This window comes from Hipposideros armiger, unplaced genomic scaffold (genome assembly GCF_001890085.2).
Source record: "Hipposideros armiger isolate ML-2016 unplaced genomic scaffold, ASM189008v1 scaffold_224, whole genome shotgun sequence".
In the NCBI taxonomy this organism is placed as follows: Eukaryota; Metazoa; Chordata; class Mammalia; order Chiroptera; family Hipposideridae; genus Hipposideros; species Hipposideros armiger.
In genome coordinates, this window is record NW_017731574.1 from 190567 (window position 1) to 209073 (window position 18507).

General features: G+C 43.3%; 1 protein-coding gene across 5 annotated transcripts in view; it reads right to left on the reverse strand.

Annotated features, from left to right (window-relative positions):
- Positions 1-18507, reverse strand: part of GARRE1 (granule associated Rac and RHOG effector 1) — a 77490-nt gene that overhangs the window by 11540 nt on the left and 47443 nt on the right. For all 5 annotated transcript variants that reach the window (XM_019654517.1, XM_019654516.1, XM_019654515.1 and 2 more), the window contains 8 exons: positions 17798-18007; positions 13473-13613; positions 13160-13255; positions 12873-13034; positions 10866-11024; positions 8644-8741; positions 3546-3671; positions 1414-2447 (listed from right to left, as the gene is read on the reverse strand). In XM_019654517.1, the coding sequence (XP_019510062.1) occupies positions 1414-2447; positions 3546-3671; positions 8644-8741; positions 10866-11024; positions 12873-13034; positions 13160-13255; positions 13473-13613; positions 17798-18007 (2026 nt within the window). The remainder of the gene's footprint in view (positions 1-1413; positions 2448-3545; positions 3672-8643; positions 8742-10865; positions 11025-12872; positions 13035-13159; positions 13256-13472; positions 13614-17797; positions 18008-18507) is intronic.

Consider the following 18507-nt stretch of genomic DNA (forward strand, 5'->3'; position numbering starts at 1 on the left):
TTTTATGGTAAAAATCATGTTGGCTTCATAATTACCTTTCCATTCTCTTCTGAAATAGATCTAGGCAGGTTTTCCACTTCTTGGTGCACTTTTGGTAATGTATATTTTATTAGGAAAGAATCTATTTTCCATTCAGTTTTCAAATGTATTGTCATCAAGTTGTCTGTAGTAACCTCTCCTATATGTCTGTAGTAGTTATGTCTCCTTCCTTTTTCCTAATCTTGTTTCTCTTTGCTGTTACAATGGATTGACTTATCTATTTTATTGGTCTTCCGAAGACCTTTCTTTTAGATTTACAATTTCTACTATATTTTTCTTTAATTTTTTTTTTTTAAGATTTTATTGGGGAATTGGGGGAGAGGAACAGTGTTGGGGAATTGGGGAAGGGGACCAGCCAAGGTGTTGTTCTTCAGTCTTTGTTGTGGAGGGCGCCAGTTGCCATCTGGCTGCCTGTCAGCAGCTCATGGCCTCTAAGCTCAAGGAGCCGAGTTCAATCTTAGTTGCGTGTGAGCGTAGCCACCATCCTATGCGGGAGTCGAACCAGCAGCCTTATTGTTAAGAGCACACACTCTATCCACTGAGACATCCGGGCAGCAGCTCAGCTCAAGTTGCCGAGTTCAGTCTTAGTTGTGGGTGGGCATAGCCCACCATCAAACAGGCAATCTTGTTGTTACACCAGCTGAACCATCCAGCCACCTGTTGGCAGCTCAGCAACAGCTCAGCAACAGCTCAGCTTGGGCGCAGTATCACTGGCCCATGTGGGAATTGAACCTGCGGCCCTGTTGCTCAGAGCTCGTGCTCTTAAGCCAGCTGTTAACCAGCTGAGCCACTCGGCCAGCCCTTTTCTCTTAAATTTAATTTTGGCTTTTTATCCATAATTCATCCCTCTTCCTAGTTTATTTTTGTTTCTAAGTTCTTTTTCTAATTTCCTAAGAAAAGTCTGGTGGTATTTCTACACTGTCTAGGCCAGGAGAAGTCATATTCTGTGAAGGCAGGAGGGTACCCTACCACCTTCTATAGGTCCTGGAGTTTAGGTAAAAAGAATCACAGGACAAGTTATGTAATCAGGAACAAAGCGGCCTACAACGGCCAGCCGCCTTGGCTCCCACGGATGGAGGGCCCAGACTGGAGCCCAGCTGAACTATGGGGCTTTGAGCCATTCAAGTGACTTCTTCTCTTCTGCCTTAATCCTGTCCTTTGTACAGAGAAAGAGAGCTCCACTTACCTTCTCAGCCTCATTCTCACTACTTCCAGCCTTTGCTGGATCTGCCCCATACTAACCATGAGACAGTCAGAAAGGGTCTTTAAAGTCACTTTCTCCCACAAGTAAGGCTGTGGCAAACCGGTCCAATGAAGTCCTCAGTGATTACATTTATGTTAAAACCCCAAGGTGGGGAGCGGAGACTCACGTACCTGCAGGATCAAAAGGCAGAATCTCTCCCAACATTCCAAAGACTCCTTCATTTTGGTCACGGTTTGGCCACGTGTTATTTCTAGGTCCCTGTGGCTTCTGTCCCAACACCTCTGACATCACATTATCCATATAGCTGCTCACCAGACCCAAGCTGTACAAGTCGGAACTGAGATCAGAGATGCCAGGCCACTGGCCAAGAGGAGACAGACCTGCTCCAACAGGCTGTGCTAGCTGCTGGGATGAGCCATGTACCCATTTCCCAGGGGCCCGAGGCTGGGGCGGGGGCTGCTGCGGTCCAATGGGTTGTAGCAGGTGTTGGTAGTACTGGACCTGGGGCTGTTGTTGCTTTGGGGACTGCTGCTGGGGTGCCAGGCCTGGCTGGGGTGTCAGAGGTGTGTGCGTCCCAGCCTGGGGTGGCCGCGGTGGAGGGGGCACTGGCAGTGGTGGCTGCTGTGGCTGCATGACTCCTGCCTTCTGCTCAGTCACCATGGCTGCGGCAGCAGAATTACGCCTCGTCACTAATGGAGAGCCCTGATGTGACTGGCCCATATTAAAGCCCGAGAGAAAGTCTATCACCTCCTGCATTTCCTGGTCTGTGGGTAAGTTCATACCCTTCTCATCCTTGCTGTCATCCCCTCGCAGAAAGCTGTCATGCCTCTCCGTGAGAAAACCATTGGCCATTTGATTACTGGAACTCGGGGCTGACTGCGAAGGGTCTGTAGTCCTAGGGAAATTACCAATGTTCAAAATGCTCTGTAACCTTGAGTCGATATTACTGGGCACTTTGGCTTTCTCTTCTGAACACCCAGCTATGAAGATGTTTTTGGAAGGGGTACTGAGGATGGAATAATTTGTGCTGCTGCTAGAGCTGGTACATGAAGCCTTCTTGGTGAACCGGGATGTCAGTTTGGAGAATGTCTTCTGCAGGCCACCTGAAGATTTGTTTCCATTTCCAGGAGGCAGGTCAGCCTGATTCCCAAAATCACAGATCTCCCTTTGAAGCTGGATCTGTATGCAGGGTAGAGCCTGTTCCCTAATAACAGAAATGTATTTAACAAAAAGACAAATACACAAATTAGACAATGAAATGGATCTCTTTGTGTTTAAGAAAGACTTTAAGAACAGAAAAAGATCTCTCTGGGTGGTATTAGGCTCCCTTATTTTATTCAATGAACACCCAAAAGTTTTAATTAAGTGTACATAATAAGCACTTATTATCTATATTATTTTTTTAAAATCTAGTGTCTAACATAGGACTATGAAAATGACATTAGGATTGGGGCCTGAGGAGTTTGAGTAAAACCCTGTAACCGCGGCACAGGAAAGTGAAGCATGGCTAGAGTGGGGGATGTTAACTGCCAGGGGTCTGCTTTGTGCCTGGAGAACGGGCTGAGAGCCTGGCAGATCCAGCAGAGGGACAATGGACAAACCCACGAAACAAAGAGGGGTGGGTGGGCAGGACTCAGGGACACTGAGCAGCACTGTTGTCCTTTGAAGTAATTTACAGACAGTGCCAAGAACAGATGGTTGTTACTTTTAGAGTTTCCCGAGCACTCTTTTCCAGTCTGGAAGACAGCACTAGAGACAGAAAGGGTACTTGGGCAGGAGCTGATGGCTGGTGCGACCTCACTGTTCTGGGTCTCTGTGTGCTCATGAGTTAAGAAAAGGGGAGGATGCATGGCTAGATGTTCAAGGTTCCTTCCCGTTCTGAGGTTAACAATTCACAAAGGGATAATCCTGCAACTGTCAGCTACTTTCAGATACAAAGTTCATGTAGGATATAAGTAAATTTTCTAAACATTTCTCTGCTCTTAGTTCATAAGGAGAATATGAGTTGGGTTAAAATCCTCTTGACAGACTTACTCTCAAGTGGTAAGATAAATGAAGGCAAAAAAGTGTTAAACTGGGGCGTCTGGGTAAAGGGCACAGAGGAATTTGCTGCACTATTCTTGCAACTTTTCTATAAGTGAAATGATTCCAAAATAAAAAGTTACCAAAAAGTTCTCCTTCTTGTGTTATATACTCACATACTATCAGTGACGTGAGCACACATGAAACTGTGTGTGGCCATACCGTCCCTAGGTGTGGACCTGAATGCAAACCAATTCAAGTGACAGGTGGGGATACCCACCTCCCTGCCCTCCAGCGGTTGAGGTCCAGGACAGCCGTGTAGAGCACGTCCACCAGACCCAGGGTCTTCTCGGGATCCAGGCTTCTCTGCAGCAGGGACATGGTCGCGGGGTCTTCTTTCAGGCACCTAGGCACGAACCAGGCTGCATTAGTCTGGGTTGTACTTCTCTGCAAGGATGTTTCAAGCAGGCCTCATACAAAAGGCTACAGTTTGTATTTGCGTTTGCACTGAATAAAAATTTAGTAATTATAAGAACATTTAGAGAATGACAGGGCTAGCAGGAACTTGTTGCTATGCAAAAGGAAGAGGAAGCAATAGGGTCTGGGGTGTCCATGGATTTCTAACTATCTAGAGTCCATGTGGTAGGAAAAGAAGGGTTTGGTGGAGGGGCTGCCTTCCAGGGGCCCTAATGCCCTCTCGCGTCCAACAACCAGCTCCGGCCCTGACTTTCCTCTCTACCCTGCTGAGATTCCGTGGTCTGGCACAATACCTACTCCTTTGTAAACGCTTTCCTTGATGCCCCTGACCCTCCCCTTTCTCTACAGCTCTTCACACCTCTACCCAAGAAACTGAGGGTCAATGGAGGGGAAAACCCTAACGGTCTGCCACCGGGATTCCCCGCAAATTTCAGGTAAGGAACAAATATGACCTCCCCATAAATTAATTTTTTCCTTTTCCCAGATGACTGCTTCACCCATCCTCGCCTCTCCTCAAATCTCTGCTATCTCTACCACCTCCCCTGTTCTTTCCTACCTCAACTCTCTTAATTGAGAAAACACATAAGCAGATGCCATCTACTTCATTTCCCCTCACCACTAATTCCACCTCCTCTCCTGTGTCCCTGCCCCCACACCCTACCTACCCCTCCTGTCACAGCGGAAGACAGAGACAGGCCCTGCTGCTCTTACCACAGGCTGACCTCCACCTGAGTGCTGCATGCTACCCCCTCACTTTCCCAAGGACCTTACTCACATAATCACCCCATTTCTCCCCTGTGATATTATTCCCTTTGGCCAACAAATCAGTCTCATCAACCACTTTCTCTTAGCCCTACACTCCTCTCCAGGTACTGCCCCATTGTTCTATACCCCATTTTAGCAAAAAGCATCGTCTCCTCTCTGCCTTATCTTCTCTTCTCCTCACCCAGCTCTGACTGGGCTTTCATCTCCATAACTCCACTAAAATAGCTTTTGTCAAACAGCTTAGATCTTGCCAAAGTCAAAGGCCAGTGACCTGTCTCCACCTCACGTAATCCCTCAGCAACATTGTGCAGTGTTTCTTTCTTCCTGGATCACTGACTTCTGCAGCTGTGGTGACCCCAAACTTGCTCAATTTTCCTCCTACCTAGCTGGCAGCTCTTTTCTTCCTCCTCTGCAGACTCCTTCTGCTCCTCTTTCCCCTACCTCTCTGTATGGTGACATGTTTCAGGCTTTGTCCTTTGTCCTGAAAGTGCTGCATCTGGTCCTGCATAGACTATCCCTACAATGAAGACTCACATTACCTTCACCAGCCTAAACCTTCCCCCTTAACTCCGCCCTCATATGTCTAACTGCATACTTGACATCTCTCCTTGCACACCTAACAGGCAGTTCAAAGGGTCAGCACAACCCTTGATTCCTCTTCTTCTCACCAGAACCCACTGTGATTCCTACAGACTTCTTCAATAAGTAAACAACACGGCTGTCTACCCCAAACCTGCAAGCGACCTCTAGCTTTCTCACATCCTACAGTAATCTATAAGCAAATCCTGACTGCTCTTCTTCTAAAACATAGTCTACATCCAAGCACTTCTTACCATCTCTCTTATTACCAGTTTACTCCAAGAAACCACCATCTGTGTCTCAGGACCAACCTCCCAACTGGTCTCCTTTTCTCCTCTCTGGTCCCTCCAAGGCCCGCCCTCCACACAGCAGCCAGAGTGAGCCTCCTACATCATAAAACAGAACATATCACTCCCTTTCAAAGCCCTCCAGTGGCATCCAATCATGAGTGAACTAAAATCTAAACCCCTCACCACAGCCCTCAAGGCTCTTTGTGACTGGCCCCCAACCTCTTTGGTCACACCTCTCGTCACTGTCGCCTCCATTCACCTTGTCCCAGCTATGAGGCCTGCTCTCGCTCCCTGAATATGGTGGGGTTGCCCACATCTCAAGACCTCTGCTCCTATTGGGGCCTTCTCCCGGACTGCCTTCCCTTGAGAACTGCTTCCCACTGCCCATTCAGGGCACCGCCATCAGGAGGCCTTTTCTGAGAAAGAGAACCAGAAAGACACTGTCTGTCTGGTTTGGGGCACTCTGGGAGTTAAGTGGTGAGATCGACACTTGCGAAGCCACCCTAAGAAGACAGCAGCACCCCCCCAACATTGGCTTCAGCTTGAGAAGAAATAACTCTGTGAGGTTGTGAGCTGGCCAACCTCGGGAACCAGGCAACAAGGTAAACTCTGACAGTGCCCAACCAGCCCCTGGACTCCTGGGAGAGAATTCTGGCCAGTGGACCCGGCCAAAGTTCATGCACCCGATTCTCTCAGCCTGGAGTGCCTGATTATCAGGACACATTGCTCTATGCTCCGAAGCCAACTTCTGCTTGTGATTTGGCTGGTCACATATGTTTGTTCACGAGGAGAGCATTTGCTGGTCATGCAGAAAGGAGTCCTACAGTTCCTGGTGATAATAATTTCTCTTTCTGAAAATCAATAAATTAGCACTTTTATTTTATTCATCAGTCTTGAGAGCTGATCAATAAAATCCCCTTACGAGACTAAATCCATTCTTTTGACAAATCACTCAGACTTGCTTAAAACTCTGCCTGTTCTTAAATAAAAATCCAAGTCCCTTAAGGACCCTGCAAGCCTTGGCCTCTACGACCTCCCCCACCCCCTTCATCATTACCTACCATACTTCCAGCCATGCTGGTTCTCCTCCGGCCCTTGCTGTTCCTTTTGCCTGCAATGCTTTCTTTCCCCATCTACTCTCCGCATGGCCAGCTCCTCTTAAATGTCACATTTCCAAAGAGGCCCTTCATGACTGACCTCCTCATCCAAAATAGCCTCCCCTATCCATCTCTACCCCAGTTATTCTCTATCATATGACATCATTCTACTCTTATTCCCTTCATACACTTGCCAGTGTTTGAACTTAACTCTTATGCTTATTAGCTCTGCCCCCACTTCCCCATTACAGTCAGCTCAGCTCGGGGCAGGGACCCTCTGTCTTGCTCATGGTTAAGTTCCCAGAGCCCACAGTGTCTGTCACATAGTAGGTGTTTAATAAGTATCTGTTGAAAGAAAGAATGGATTGCTTAAATAAGACACTTTAAAAATCTAAGTATTACTTAGTTTAGAAAAAAACACATCTGGCAGCAGGGCACCACTGCATTTTACTAAAAGCAAAGAAAGAAATTCTTGACTATAATTTTTGCTATAATTTCATTTTCTTGAAGGTGAATGAAGTAAAGCAATCACTTCTGTTTGAATTTGTCTCAACAAGCACATATTTTATAATTTGAAAGAAACAAACAAAAAAGAAAACTGTATTTTTACCAAAAACAACCAGCAGAGGGAGTCTTTCCAAGGAATCACAGTCCAGAAGTTCTTTCATGGAGGTGCAATGAATTACAAAGGAAATCAATCACACAGAGTTTTTTGAAAGTACACTGACGTGTTAACCATTTCAGTACTAGCGGTTTATATTCACCCAGTTATCCAAAAGTTCAAACTGTTTTCTTCAAAATGAGAATCTGGGTTAAACTGAGTATTTTTCAATAAGAACTTGAATTGAAAAACAAATTAAGAATTCAGGAACACAAAAATCTTACAGAAAAGTGAGCCGTGAATTTATTGTTTGATCGGAATGAAGATATGTATATAAATGACCATTCATTTCAGGAAAGAGTATATCATCTGAATCAAATTAAAAAATTTGGAGTTGGGGGGGGACTCACAGAAGGAAGGCTTTAGGACATGAAGTAAACTGCCAACCCCTGCTTGATATATCATCCAGTTCTAAAACTTGTAGCAGAATCCACCAAGGGACCCTCATATTTCAAACAGTTTAAATACAATTTGAATGCATTACCCAGCTCCCATTTCAGTCCACAAAGGCACCGACAGTGCCACTGTTCCTTACTACCCCTCTCTCTTCCCACCTAAATGCTTTAAGTATTTTCTATATAGTTAAATATTCATTCAGATTATAATTTTAATAGCAAGTCTTCCAACATACGATTATGCTTCATTTTTGCTGTTTATTGATAAAGCTATAATACCGATCGATCCTTGTAGCTAAATCTGTATGGACATCAACAGGATAAATCCCTACAGGCAGAACTGTGAACTGCTGAGGTCATAGCCTGTATTTTAGGCTTTTGATATACCAAACTGCCCTCCAGAAAGGCGTGTGATTTATTCAACAACTTCTGTGCCTATTTTTAAATAGTCTAGTCCAAACCTACTATTAGTATTCTAAACTAATTGAACAACATGATGGGCAAAATGGTATCGTATTGTTTCCTCACTTTGCCTTTCTTTATTAGGTAAGGTTACATGTTTTCTTCATGTATTTGTTGACCATATGTCTTTTCTGATTTACCTGTTCATGTACCTTGCCCATTTTCTTATTGATTTGTAGGAGGTTTTGTTTTAATAAATTAAGAATATTTTATCCATGATAAGTTTACAAATATAATTAACACCAGGGTTGTTGCTGGAACAGACAAACGAGGGGAAGGAATTCTATGTTCTGGACTTAGCTTTATAGAAACACTGGGTGACTTAGAGAAAATGATATATACTCTGTTTAAAAGCTGTGGACATAGTAACAAAGAAAAGATAATATTGCTCTTTATGAGTTAAGAGTATATAACATGTTAGTTACATTATTGGTCAATGAGACTATTTTTCAGGTACCTTTGCTTCCCTTCATCATGGACCGACCGATAATCATGACACATGGCACTGACATACTGCCACCCATAAACCCGCACAAGCAGAAGACATGTCCTGTCAGCTAGCACGGGGTTTGTCCAAAACACAGCAATCCTTGCAAAGATGTGCAAACTTCTATCAGAGCTTAGGCCTGTGTTAATGTAAGAGTTACATTACCATGTGGACGGGACTTGAACCACGATTCTGGAGCCTTCTAAACTGATTTGGGGGGCATAGGCTTCTTTATTTTCTATCTGTGCCGTGTCAACTACCACCTAAGAAAGAAACAAAAACAACAATCAGCTTTCAGAGAGGAAAATGATCACAAACAAATCCAATACCTGAACCTATCGGTGCTGAGTGACCCTGGCAAGCACTGTTCCCCCAGCAGGGAAGTTATGCAGAGGCCAGTCGGGAGCCCCATGGAGATAACAGCAAGTAATAAAGATGACTGAATGCAGTGGTTCTTCAATAAATAGAAACCAACTTCTGGGTGCAGGATGTACTGAACTTTACAAGCACTTGTGGCACTTCTTCCAAACTATAAATATATTAGTTAGGAATAACTTTGTTTCCTTTTCTTCATATTTTTTAAATTTGGGCACTTGAAAGAAGTAAAAATGTCATTAAAAATTCAAACCAATGCTTTTTGGTTTGAAAAGCCCATTTGTAATGACTGAATACAAGCCAGAAGTGGATGAAGCTTTTTTTAAAGATCGTTTTATCCTCAACCATCAATAAAAACAGAACTACTTCATGAAAGACGAAGAACCAACCCTTCCTTCAATGCTCTCCTCCTATCTGAAGGGGAGTCTTTACTATTACACGGATGATATAGTATACTACATAATTTAAAGAGTTTGACAAAGTGGTGAATATATTTTCAAGTAACTAAAAGAACTTTAAGAAAATAATCATAAATACTTTAGCACCAGATCTGTAAGGTATCAGAAGGGGTCAAGCCACACAGAGTTGCTTATTATGATTCCAAAATCAGCCTCTAATGGAATTGACTTCCATCACTGTAAACAGAGTTCCCACAGCTGGTCTGCAACGTCCTTTAGAAAAGACTTCCTGTCCAACAATACCCATTGTTGGACCAAGCAGGTGTTTCCTCTCTCCTCCCATCCCCAGGACCATAATCTAAAGGTTCTTTGTTGGCCACATACACAAAGGTGCCCTGGGATCAAGGGGTAGGAACTAGGAAGAAGTTTCTGATCTTTGAATAACATGGAACTGTTTTTTGAAGGCTACAATGTTTTCTCAAAACCTGTGTGTTCTTTTGTCTTCTTTTACACAGTCCTTTCTGGAGAACTGATTTGCATGGTTCTCCTAGTTTCAGCTAAAATGGTCTTTGGGAGTATGGATCAATCTCCCAGAGGCAGTGGGCTCTTCCATGCTTCAGCAGAGAGTCTCCAGTTTCTGCCTCTCTTAAGGGTTCCTATGCTAAGAAACAGTTCCTAAAGGAAGTGTAACTCACCACTGTGGACAGGCCCTCACCTGGCCTTCTACAAGGCAGCACCACCTTGAGCTGGGCCACCTGAGCCTTCACCCACATGAAACAAAAGGATAGCACCCTCCCAACAACTCCTTTCCTGAGTAAAGTAGAAATCAGACAAAGAAAAAGTTCTTCCATTTCCTTAATTTCTAATTAGCTTCCTTTAGCCTCTGACTGAAATGCTGTATCTTTTCAAAAAGTAGCATTTAATTCTAGAAAGTGGGATCAAATCCATAAAGTAACGTGGGTCAGTGGTCAAACAAAAAGCTAAACGGTGATTTCAGATGTTGATATCCTGAACCCATCCAACTTTGGCAAAAGTTATTCTCTCTAAATTTATTTCTGAGTTTGTATTGCTATTTTATTGCTAAGAAGCAGCCCAAGAGAGAGCTGGGCTACAAAGTGACTGGATGGGGCCATTACTTATACTGCTGAGGTCTCCTGGAGGTATGTGAGCTGACATTAGGAAGATGAGAAGGAGAGAGTCACGTGATGATCAAAGAGGCATATTCTCAGGTAAAAGGGGCATCAAGTGCAAAGGCCTAAGACAGATTTGTATGTTTGAGCAACCAAAAGACATCCACTGTAGCTCCAGAGGTCAGGTCAAGGGGCCCATAAGTAATCAAATCATTACTTATGTAGCGGTTTCCTTAAAAAGAGGAAAGCCTGCAACATCATTTTGCAACTAGGTTCCCTGCCAACACATATTATCAATCTATAAGAGAAGAAAGGAAAGATACCTGAATGCTGCTCTTCCTTTTCATTTCTATTTGGTCTAAACTCTGTAGCACCAAAGAACTTTTAAAATTATTCAGTATTTTCACATGCCCACACCACATCCTTACAGGCTTGAAACGTCTCTCTCTACTTTCTCTCTCATTCATCACGCATGTTCACTCACCAGTCCAGCCTGGCCAAACAGCAGCTGCACGGCAGTCTTGCAGGCGCCCCGCCATGTGGATGGGCACACCTGGTTCAGTACTTCAGTCACAGGAAAATCGTCCCTTGGTGTGATGCCATTATAGCAACCTGCCTCCTTGATCAGTTGTAACATTGTATGCTACATATAGAGAGCAAGAGAGTTCACACTTTAATATAAAGTCAGACAAAGTGCTAAAATGTGTAGATTGAAATGCGTTTACAGGTACACAATAGTCCTTAAAAGAAAAGCATTTTGTTTTTAAGTACCCCCAAATCATGAAATTTTAATTTCTTAAGTAATTATTATCAGACACCCTCAGAGATTTTTCTCAACCCTGTATAGAGTGAGTGGTTAGATACAGACACACATATGAGGTGTGATCAAACAATATGGTGAATGTTTAAATAAAAAAAATTTATTACAGTAAAAGACACATTGCCATTAATGCCCCTCAAAATACTATCCCTCGCTTCGAATACACTTATCCAATCCTTCTTACCACTTTCTGAAGCGGTTCTAGAAGTCCTCTTTCATGAGTGTCTTTAGTTGCATTGTGGTGGCTACCTGGATGTCCTGAATCATTTTGACTTTGGGGAAGAGCCAGAAGTTGCATGGTGCCAGATCCAGTGAATAAGGTGGATGAGGACACACCGTAATGTTTTTTTTTTTTAATAGAAATTGCCATATAGAAGTGATATGTGATGTGGAGCATTGTCATGATGGAGGATGATTTACAGCACACTTTAAAACACACCTTCTGTCAACTGTAGCTTACACTCAACTGACTGCACTGAACAAGTTTAAACTTGTCACACACTGTTACTAAGGTTCAATGCGCCGCTTCCCATATTGAAGATCCCTGCCTTTTCATTGGACGGCACTGGCAGCAGCATTCACCGTATTTTGTGATCACAATGGAAAGTCTCCATGTCACACATGGTTTTCTGGTACAGCAATTTCTGTCAAATAAAAACATTATGGCGTGTCCTCATCTACCTATTCACTGGACCTGGCACCGTGCAACTTCTGGCTCTTCCCCAAAGTCAAAATGACCATGAAAGGTAAACATTTTGAATCGATTCAGGACATTGAGACAGACACGACAGCCCAACTAAAGACGCTCATGAAAGAGGACTTCCAGAACCACTTCAAGAAGTGGCAAGAATGATGGGATAAGTGTGTTCAAAGTGAGGGGGAGTATTTTGAGGGGAATTAATGGCAATGTATCTTTTACTGTAATAAATTTTTTAAATTTAAGCATTCACTGTATTTCTTGATCATACCTCGTACATTAATACACACATAGTATTTCTATATTAGCACAAGATACAGCATTATTTAGCAATCTGCTAATGCAAACTGGCTGAAGAATTTTGAATTCTAAAGCCCTCTAAATAAGGAGACAAAATCATCTGGTAGAATACCAATGAAAACCTCAACTTTATTTTGGATGACCAAGTGGTCAGGTATGCAGGCTCTGAAAACAGACTGCATAAACTCAGATTCCAGTCTACTACTTTCTGGCTGTGTGACCTTGGGTCCTAGCTCCTGTCTCTCTGGTGGGGAAAAGGCTATGCTCATGGGTGAGCATTAAAGGGAACAATGCCTGTGAAGTGCACAGTGCCTGGCCCACAATGCTCCACAAATGGTCATCACCACTGCCATATTATGACAAGATTTTGCCTCTTAATAAATTCATGAAGTCCACTGAAACATTAATCATCACCAGTATTTTACAGTGTACTTTCAAAACCCTTGATGTTGAACATTTGAACAAAAGTATGAATAAAACTTGGCAAGTGTCTCACTAAAAATTAAAGTTACCATAGTCTGCTATTAGACACCAGTTTCCTGACAAAGGTGAATGCCTCCTGCCTTCGCTTCAGTTTTGTTTTTTAGTCTATATTCTTTACAAGCCCTCAGGTTTCCTTAACAACTCTGTTTTCAAGTTCACACCCGTGTTGTTGGAACCCCATGGAAAACTACCGTCTTAAGTTTCAGATTGTCGGCGGCTGACTCGTTGAAGGAGACACCCTTCAGGAAGTGCGATCCGATCTGCACCGGGACAGTGGGCAGCTCACACTGCATGGGCTGTGGGGGCGTCTGCCTCCGCCCTGTCTGCTGTGCTTCTGCCTCGCTGCAGCAGCCCTGCAGGAAAAGGTTTGGATGGGAGAAAAGAGGTGACCCACAGCTCATCTGTCAAGACACTTAGTTCACTTGTATGGCGACCTGCCACACCACAGCTCCCAGGAGCTACAGCAAGACAAGCATACCTGCAAACTGGCTTCAATTGCCTTTGGATTCAGGTGGAAACCAGCTTTCATTGCATATTCACAGTGGCCTAAGCTTTCCAGAGCTATTTTATATGCCTGCAAAGAAATCATTTTCAAGAATTAAGATTTACACAGATTATAAAGTGACAGAGGCCAATGAAAATAGAAAATTTAAATTTCTAAAGTTTTTAAAACACTTAAGGCCAACTACTATCTTATTACACTTTCCAAATGGTTCAATGTCACAACTTTAATTCCCTCCCTTGTTCCTATCCCTCAAGTATCGTCAACGTACCAGTTCTAAGAAACTTACTTGCAAAGCACTGTCGATTTTTATGTTTAGTTCTTTTAGCTGGTGCTCAGGAATTGCTGCACTTTGAGAACAGAAGAGCTGCTGAACTTCAATTCCCGCCAGGCGGCCATCACAGCCTCTTTCTCTTAGTCTACACGTAGCCTGCAATGGAAATAGTGACTGGTAGGTAAAGAAGATGCTACAGAACTGGCAAAATTAAAAAACAAAACAGAAACAAAACACCTGAAATAAAGTAAGAAATCATCTAAGCATTTGCTACAAACCAGACATTCTGGACTCCTAGTATTACGGAGTGAGCAGCTAGAAATTTTGAAGACTTATCAAGCATCTTAAAGAAAAAGCAAAACTGACATAGTACTAAGAAACCCTGGAAAAAAGACTTCCCTACCTGTTATTTATTTTCTATACATATAAAATATTTGCATTTTAAATTTCTCTGCTTTCAAAAGACAGATAACCTAGAATATCGGCATGTGGTGTTTCCAGAATAATAATTTTTAAAAAAGGAATGTACACGGTTGGGTGTGCCTATATACCAAAGTGAAAAGCCACACCAATACAGAAAAGGAGAAAACAAACGAACATTGGAACATTAAAGGAAAAACAGAGCTTTTGAAATCTGCACAGAAAAATTAAATACTTATTGTTCAGTCGTTTTGTTTATGAAGAGTACACACACAGGATAGAAAAGCAAGAAGAAACTAATCTGTGTCTTGTGATAAAATGTAAGTTATCTATACATATGGTTCAGGACTAGAAAATATAGAAATATATATTTAATTAGGAGGAGGGCTTCAGGATGAATTCTCAATTCTTTAATGTCTATTTTTGTTGCAATAATATTTGTGCATCAAATAACATTTTTCAACAGTTACTTTGTTCTTCTAGGCCAGTGAAGGAGTTTTCATGTTTACCAAAATTGCAGGGCTACAGTTAAGTAACTAGTAACTATAATGCCATAAAGTTCCAAAGCTTCACAAAGTATGTACGTATACCATTCCAACCATTCCCTGAACCCTGACAGTCTCACAGTTTAAAATCATTTGACTCTCTTTCTAAGAATCTTTCATTCAGTCCAATATTTAGCCTCCAAGGTCTTATGTTCGGTGTCACTGGATAGACAGTGGAGCACAAAACCTGGTCCCTACCATCCTGGGGCTGACAGCCTCATGGGCCAAAAAGGCAAACAAATAGAACATTTAAAAATTAAAAGTGGAGAAAAACACACTGAGGGAAACGGGAGCACCCGAGACATGGAGAAGTCAGCATTTAGGCTGAAAGTTTAAGGATGAGGAGGTAATCAATGGCAGTGGGGGCAGGGGCGCGGGCAGGACAGGCAGACATGTTGGCAAAAAAAACTAGAACCAACTGAGCAAGGGGGAGAGTGGTCACAGATACGGCTGGTAAGCAAGGTAGGAGCCAGGCTATATGACTCGGCAAGGTCATGGTGAGAGGTCCCCACTTTACCCTAAGGAAGTGGGGAATAATAGCACCCAATTTTAAACAGAGAGAGAAGGATGGCAAGACAAAGAAGGGAGAAGGAGTCCAGCCACGACAGGTGTCAGCGAAGAGTAATGACTCTCCGAACTAGGGTAGTGATAGTGGACATGGAGAGAAAGGGACAGGTCTAGGCTATTTTGGAGGTGGGACCTGCAAACCTTTCTTATGGACTGGATGTAGATGTGACAGAAAGATTGGAGGATGAACCTCAGGCTTCCGGCAGGAGTGACCCAGTGTGGAATGGCACCACTTGCCAGCATGGGGATGATTTAGTGGGGGGAACAGGTGTGTGGGGAAAAGTTAAGCCTGAGCCACCTGGACACCTGAGGTAAGCAGAAGCTGAATACAAGGGCCTGGAGCCCACAGAAGTGCACCGGTCACAGCTTTGAAAGTTCCCAGCACACAGGTGGTTTTTCAAGTTCCAAGACTAGACGGAGACTCCCTAGAGAGAAAGGCACCTATAACTGGGCCTTGAGAAACTCACATTCGGAAGCTGTGTTGAAGAGGAGAAGCTAGCAAAATAGATGGAGAACATGGCCCAAGAAGTAAGAGGGTAACTGAGCATGGCTGGTTCAGAAATGTCACAAGAAGAGAGGATTTCCAAGCTCTCACGTTGCTGGGAACTGCTGAATGGAGTCAAAGGGTTCCCTGGATTTGGCAACGGAGAAAGCAGCAGTGACCTTGACAAGAGAAGGCATGTTCTTGTGTAGGAGTGAAAGCCATATTTCAGTGAGCTGAATGGTGCCATTCATATAAAGTTTCATACTGTGTAAAATAGCATCGTATATTATTGATGGATATATGCATATAGAGCAAAAATATAAAAATATGCACAGGAGTCACAAACTCTACAGTCAAAAGAGGTTATCTCTAGAGGGGAAGGAATGTGAAGAAGACAGTGGAGAGGTACAAAAAGGATTCATCTGCATTTGTAATAGTATTTGTGATAAAGAAAAGGCATGAAGCAAATATGGCAAAAAGTTAAGATTCATTTGACAAAGTTAAAGGAAAATGAATGGATATGTGTGACATTTCCTATATGCTTGAAATGTTTCATAATTTTTTTAGAATCAATCAAAGGTGGACAATCCTTCCAAGAAGTTGGCTATTAAAAGAGCAGAGAAACAGGGCAGGACACGGCAGATTTGGGGTTTGTAAGCATGTTTGTGTGCTGGTGAGAGCATGCTGAGGAGGAGGCAGAGAAAATATAGGGTCCCACCACAGAAACTTTGAGGGTGGGGAAGGGTGGGGACAGGGCAGGCCCTGGACAGGAGGAGAGGGCCCCTCCTTCGCTATAATGAAGGGGAAGGAAGAGAAGAGGGTCTGAATGGGAGGAGGGGTGTCATTTTGGTGACGTGAGGAAGACGAGCTGCTTGCAGCTGGGTGAATTCTATTTTCTCAGCATAGTGTGGGGTAGGGGCATTGGCTGGAAGCAAAGTAAAGTGGGCAGAAAGGCCTGGGCAGACCGAAGTGGGTGAATGAGAAGGTCAAGGTGAGGAGGTCAAAGGACCACCAGGACGCCTCACGTCGACTGGGTTCTCAGCAGAAATGGTGCCAACAGGTGGAGAGGAGAAGACAGTGGATGAATGAGAGCTGCATTATCAGGAGGCTGAAGCCCAGCAGCCAGGAGGACATAGAGGATTGTAAGATGACAAGACAAAAGGTCTGGACCCCACTGGCCAGCCACCTGCAATAAAGTCAACAGGTTCCACTCCCACATTCAGCCCCCAATTAGCATTTCAGGGCTGCTCTGATAAACACCAACAAAGCCATGGAAAGCCCTTAACATGAAAGAGAGACCAAAACAAACAAGCAAACGGAAAAAACTGAAAAGAAATTAAAAAGAATTAACAACAATGCAGCAGAAGAGCACACAACTGAAATATGGAAATTAGAGAATGTAAAATGTAAACAAAATCACATTTAAAAATTTGACTAAAGGAGAGAGAAAAAGAATGGCGGAATAGGTAAACACTGTGCCTGTCGCCTCCCATGACCACATTAAAATTACAACTAAATTAGGGAACAGTCAACCTTGAGAACCATCTGAAGACTAGCCGAACAGAACCTCTGTAACTAAGGATATAAATAAGAGGCCAGGTCGGGACTGACAGAAAAGAAGGAAGGAAGGAAGGAAGGACAGAAGGGAGGGAGGGAGGGATGAAAAAGAAAAGAAAAGAAAAGAGAAGAAAAGAAAAAAAAAGAAAAAGAAAAAGAAAAACTGATTAAAGGATACGTCTAAAACATAAAATGAAATACTTCATTAATAAAATTATGGAATGATTCAAACTACGTATTATATAACAAGTCAATATATTACTCCTTAACTATAAATTACCTTTTACTTTGTAAAAAGAAAAATAAGTGCTAAAGTCTCGACTTAAAAGGCTCTTTTCCCTGCCTTGGAAACAAAGGAGTATTAAAATGTCTACAAGAAATGTGTTGTCAACAACTACATAACTATATACCCTCTAGCTGCCTGGCCTTTCTCCCTGGTCCCTCTTCCTAGAAGCTTTGTTGCACTGATCCTGGTTGGAGGCAGCCCCTTCCTCATGCCTCTATCACAGCCCCTTAACCATTTTTGTAAGCCCTTTCTCCGAGGAGGCTGTGAGGACAGGCTGTCACCCCAGTGCCTGGTGCATGCCTGGCACAAAGTGGGCATTTACAAAGACATTCACTGTTAAATGAATGAACAAGCTACTGATAACAGTTTAAAACTCACATTTCTAAATAAAAAGGCTCTCTTAAGAACCAACAGGCAGAGGCCCTCAGGAGCCTCTCCTGCTTGAACACAGGGCAGCAATCTCCCCCAAAGTCAGGGTTACCTCAGCAGCCCCCCGCCAGGATCGCACAGCTTCCTCCAGTTCAGGTGTGTGGCCCATGCCAGATAAGCTGCCGCCACTGCTGCTGTTCTTTTTTTCTGGCACAACTACCTCGGCAAAGCAAGAGTGAGCCACTGGCTGGACCTTCTGTAACGCCTGGGTCAAAAACTGGAAATGGACCTGCACCACGGTCAAGAAACATCGCCCCAACACCTGTGAAAACAAGAGAACCAGACATTTTTAGGTTGTGGGTTGCTACTGCATTAGTGCAATAAATTCTCAACCATCAATTTGAGCAGAAGGTAACAATTAACTGGAAATATGAAATTAAAAAGTCACCACACTTTAGAAGATCTGCCTTTGTTCTCATCTTTGGATAAAGGTGCCTGATGACTATCGGTCAAAACGTTTCAAATAGTAAGCCCCAAGGTTCAGGAGGGCCTTCCCACTTCCCACCTGGCCTTCCCACTTCCCAGCTAGCCTTCCCCACTCCTGTTCTCCACTCCCTTCATCTGGACTCTGCTCATATCAACCCTGGTTGGTTGTCTTTGAGCTCCAGCTAAACCAGAGCAACCCACAATTTCAATTATGCCCACACAATATTTAGAAGGCAGAGTAAAAGCCATGTAATTAAAAATCTGAAAGGTCAGTTTGACTATAAGAAGATATTCCATTGGAAATGGAATCCAAAGATACAGGTTATTTTGGTAACA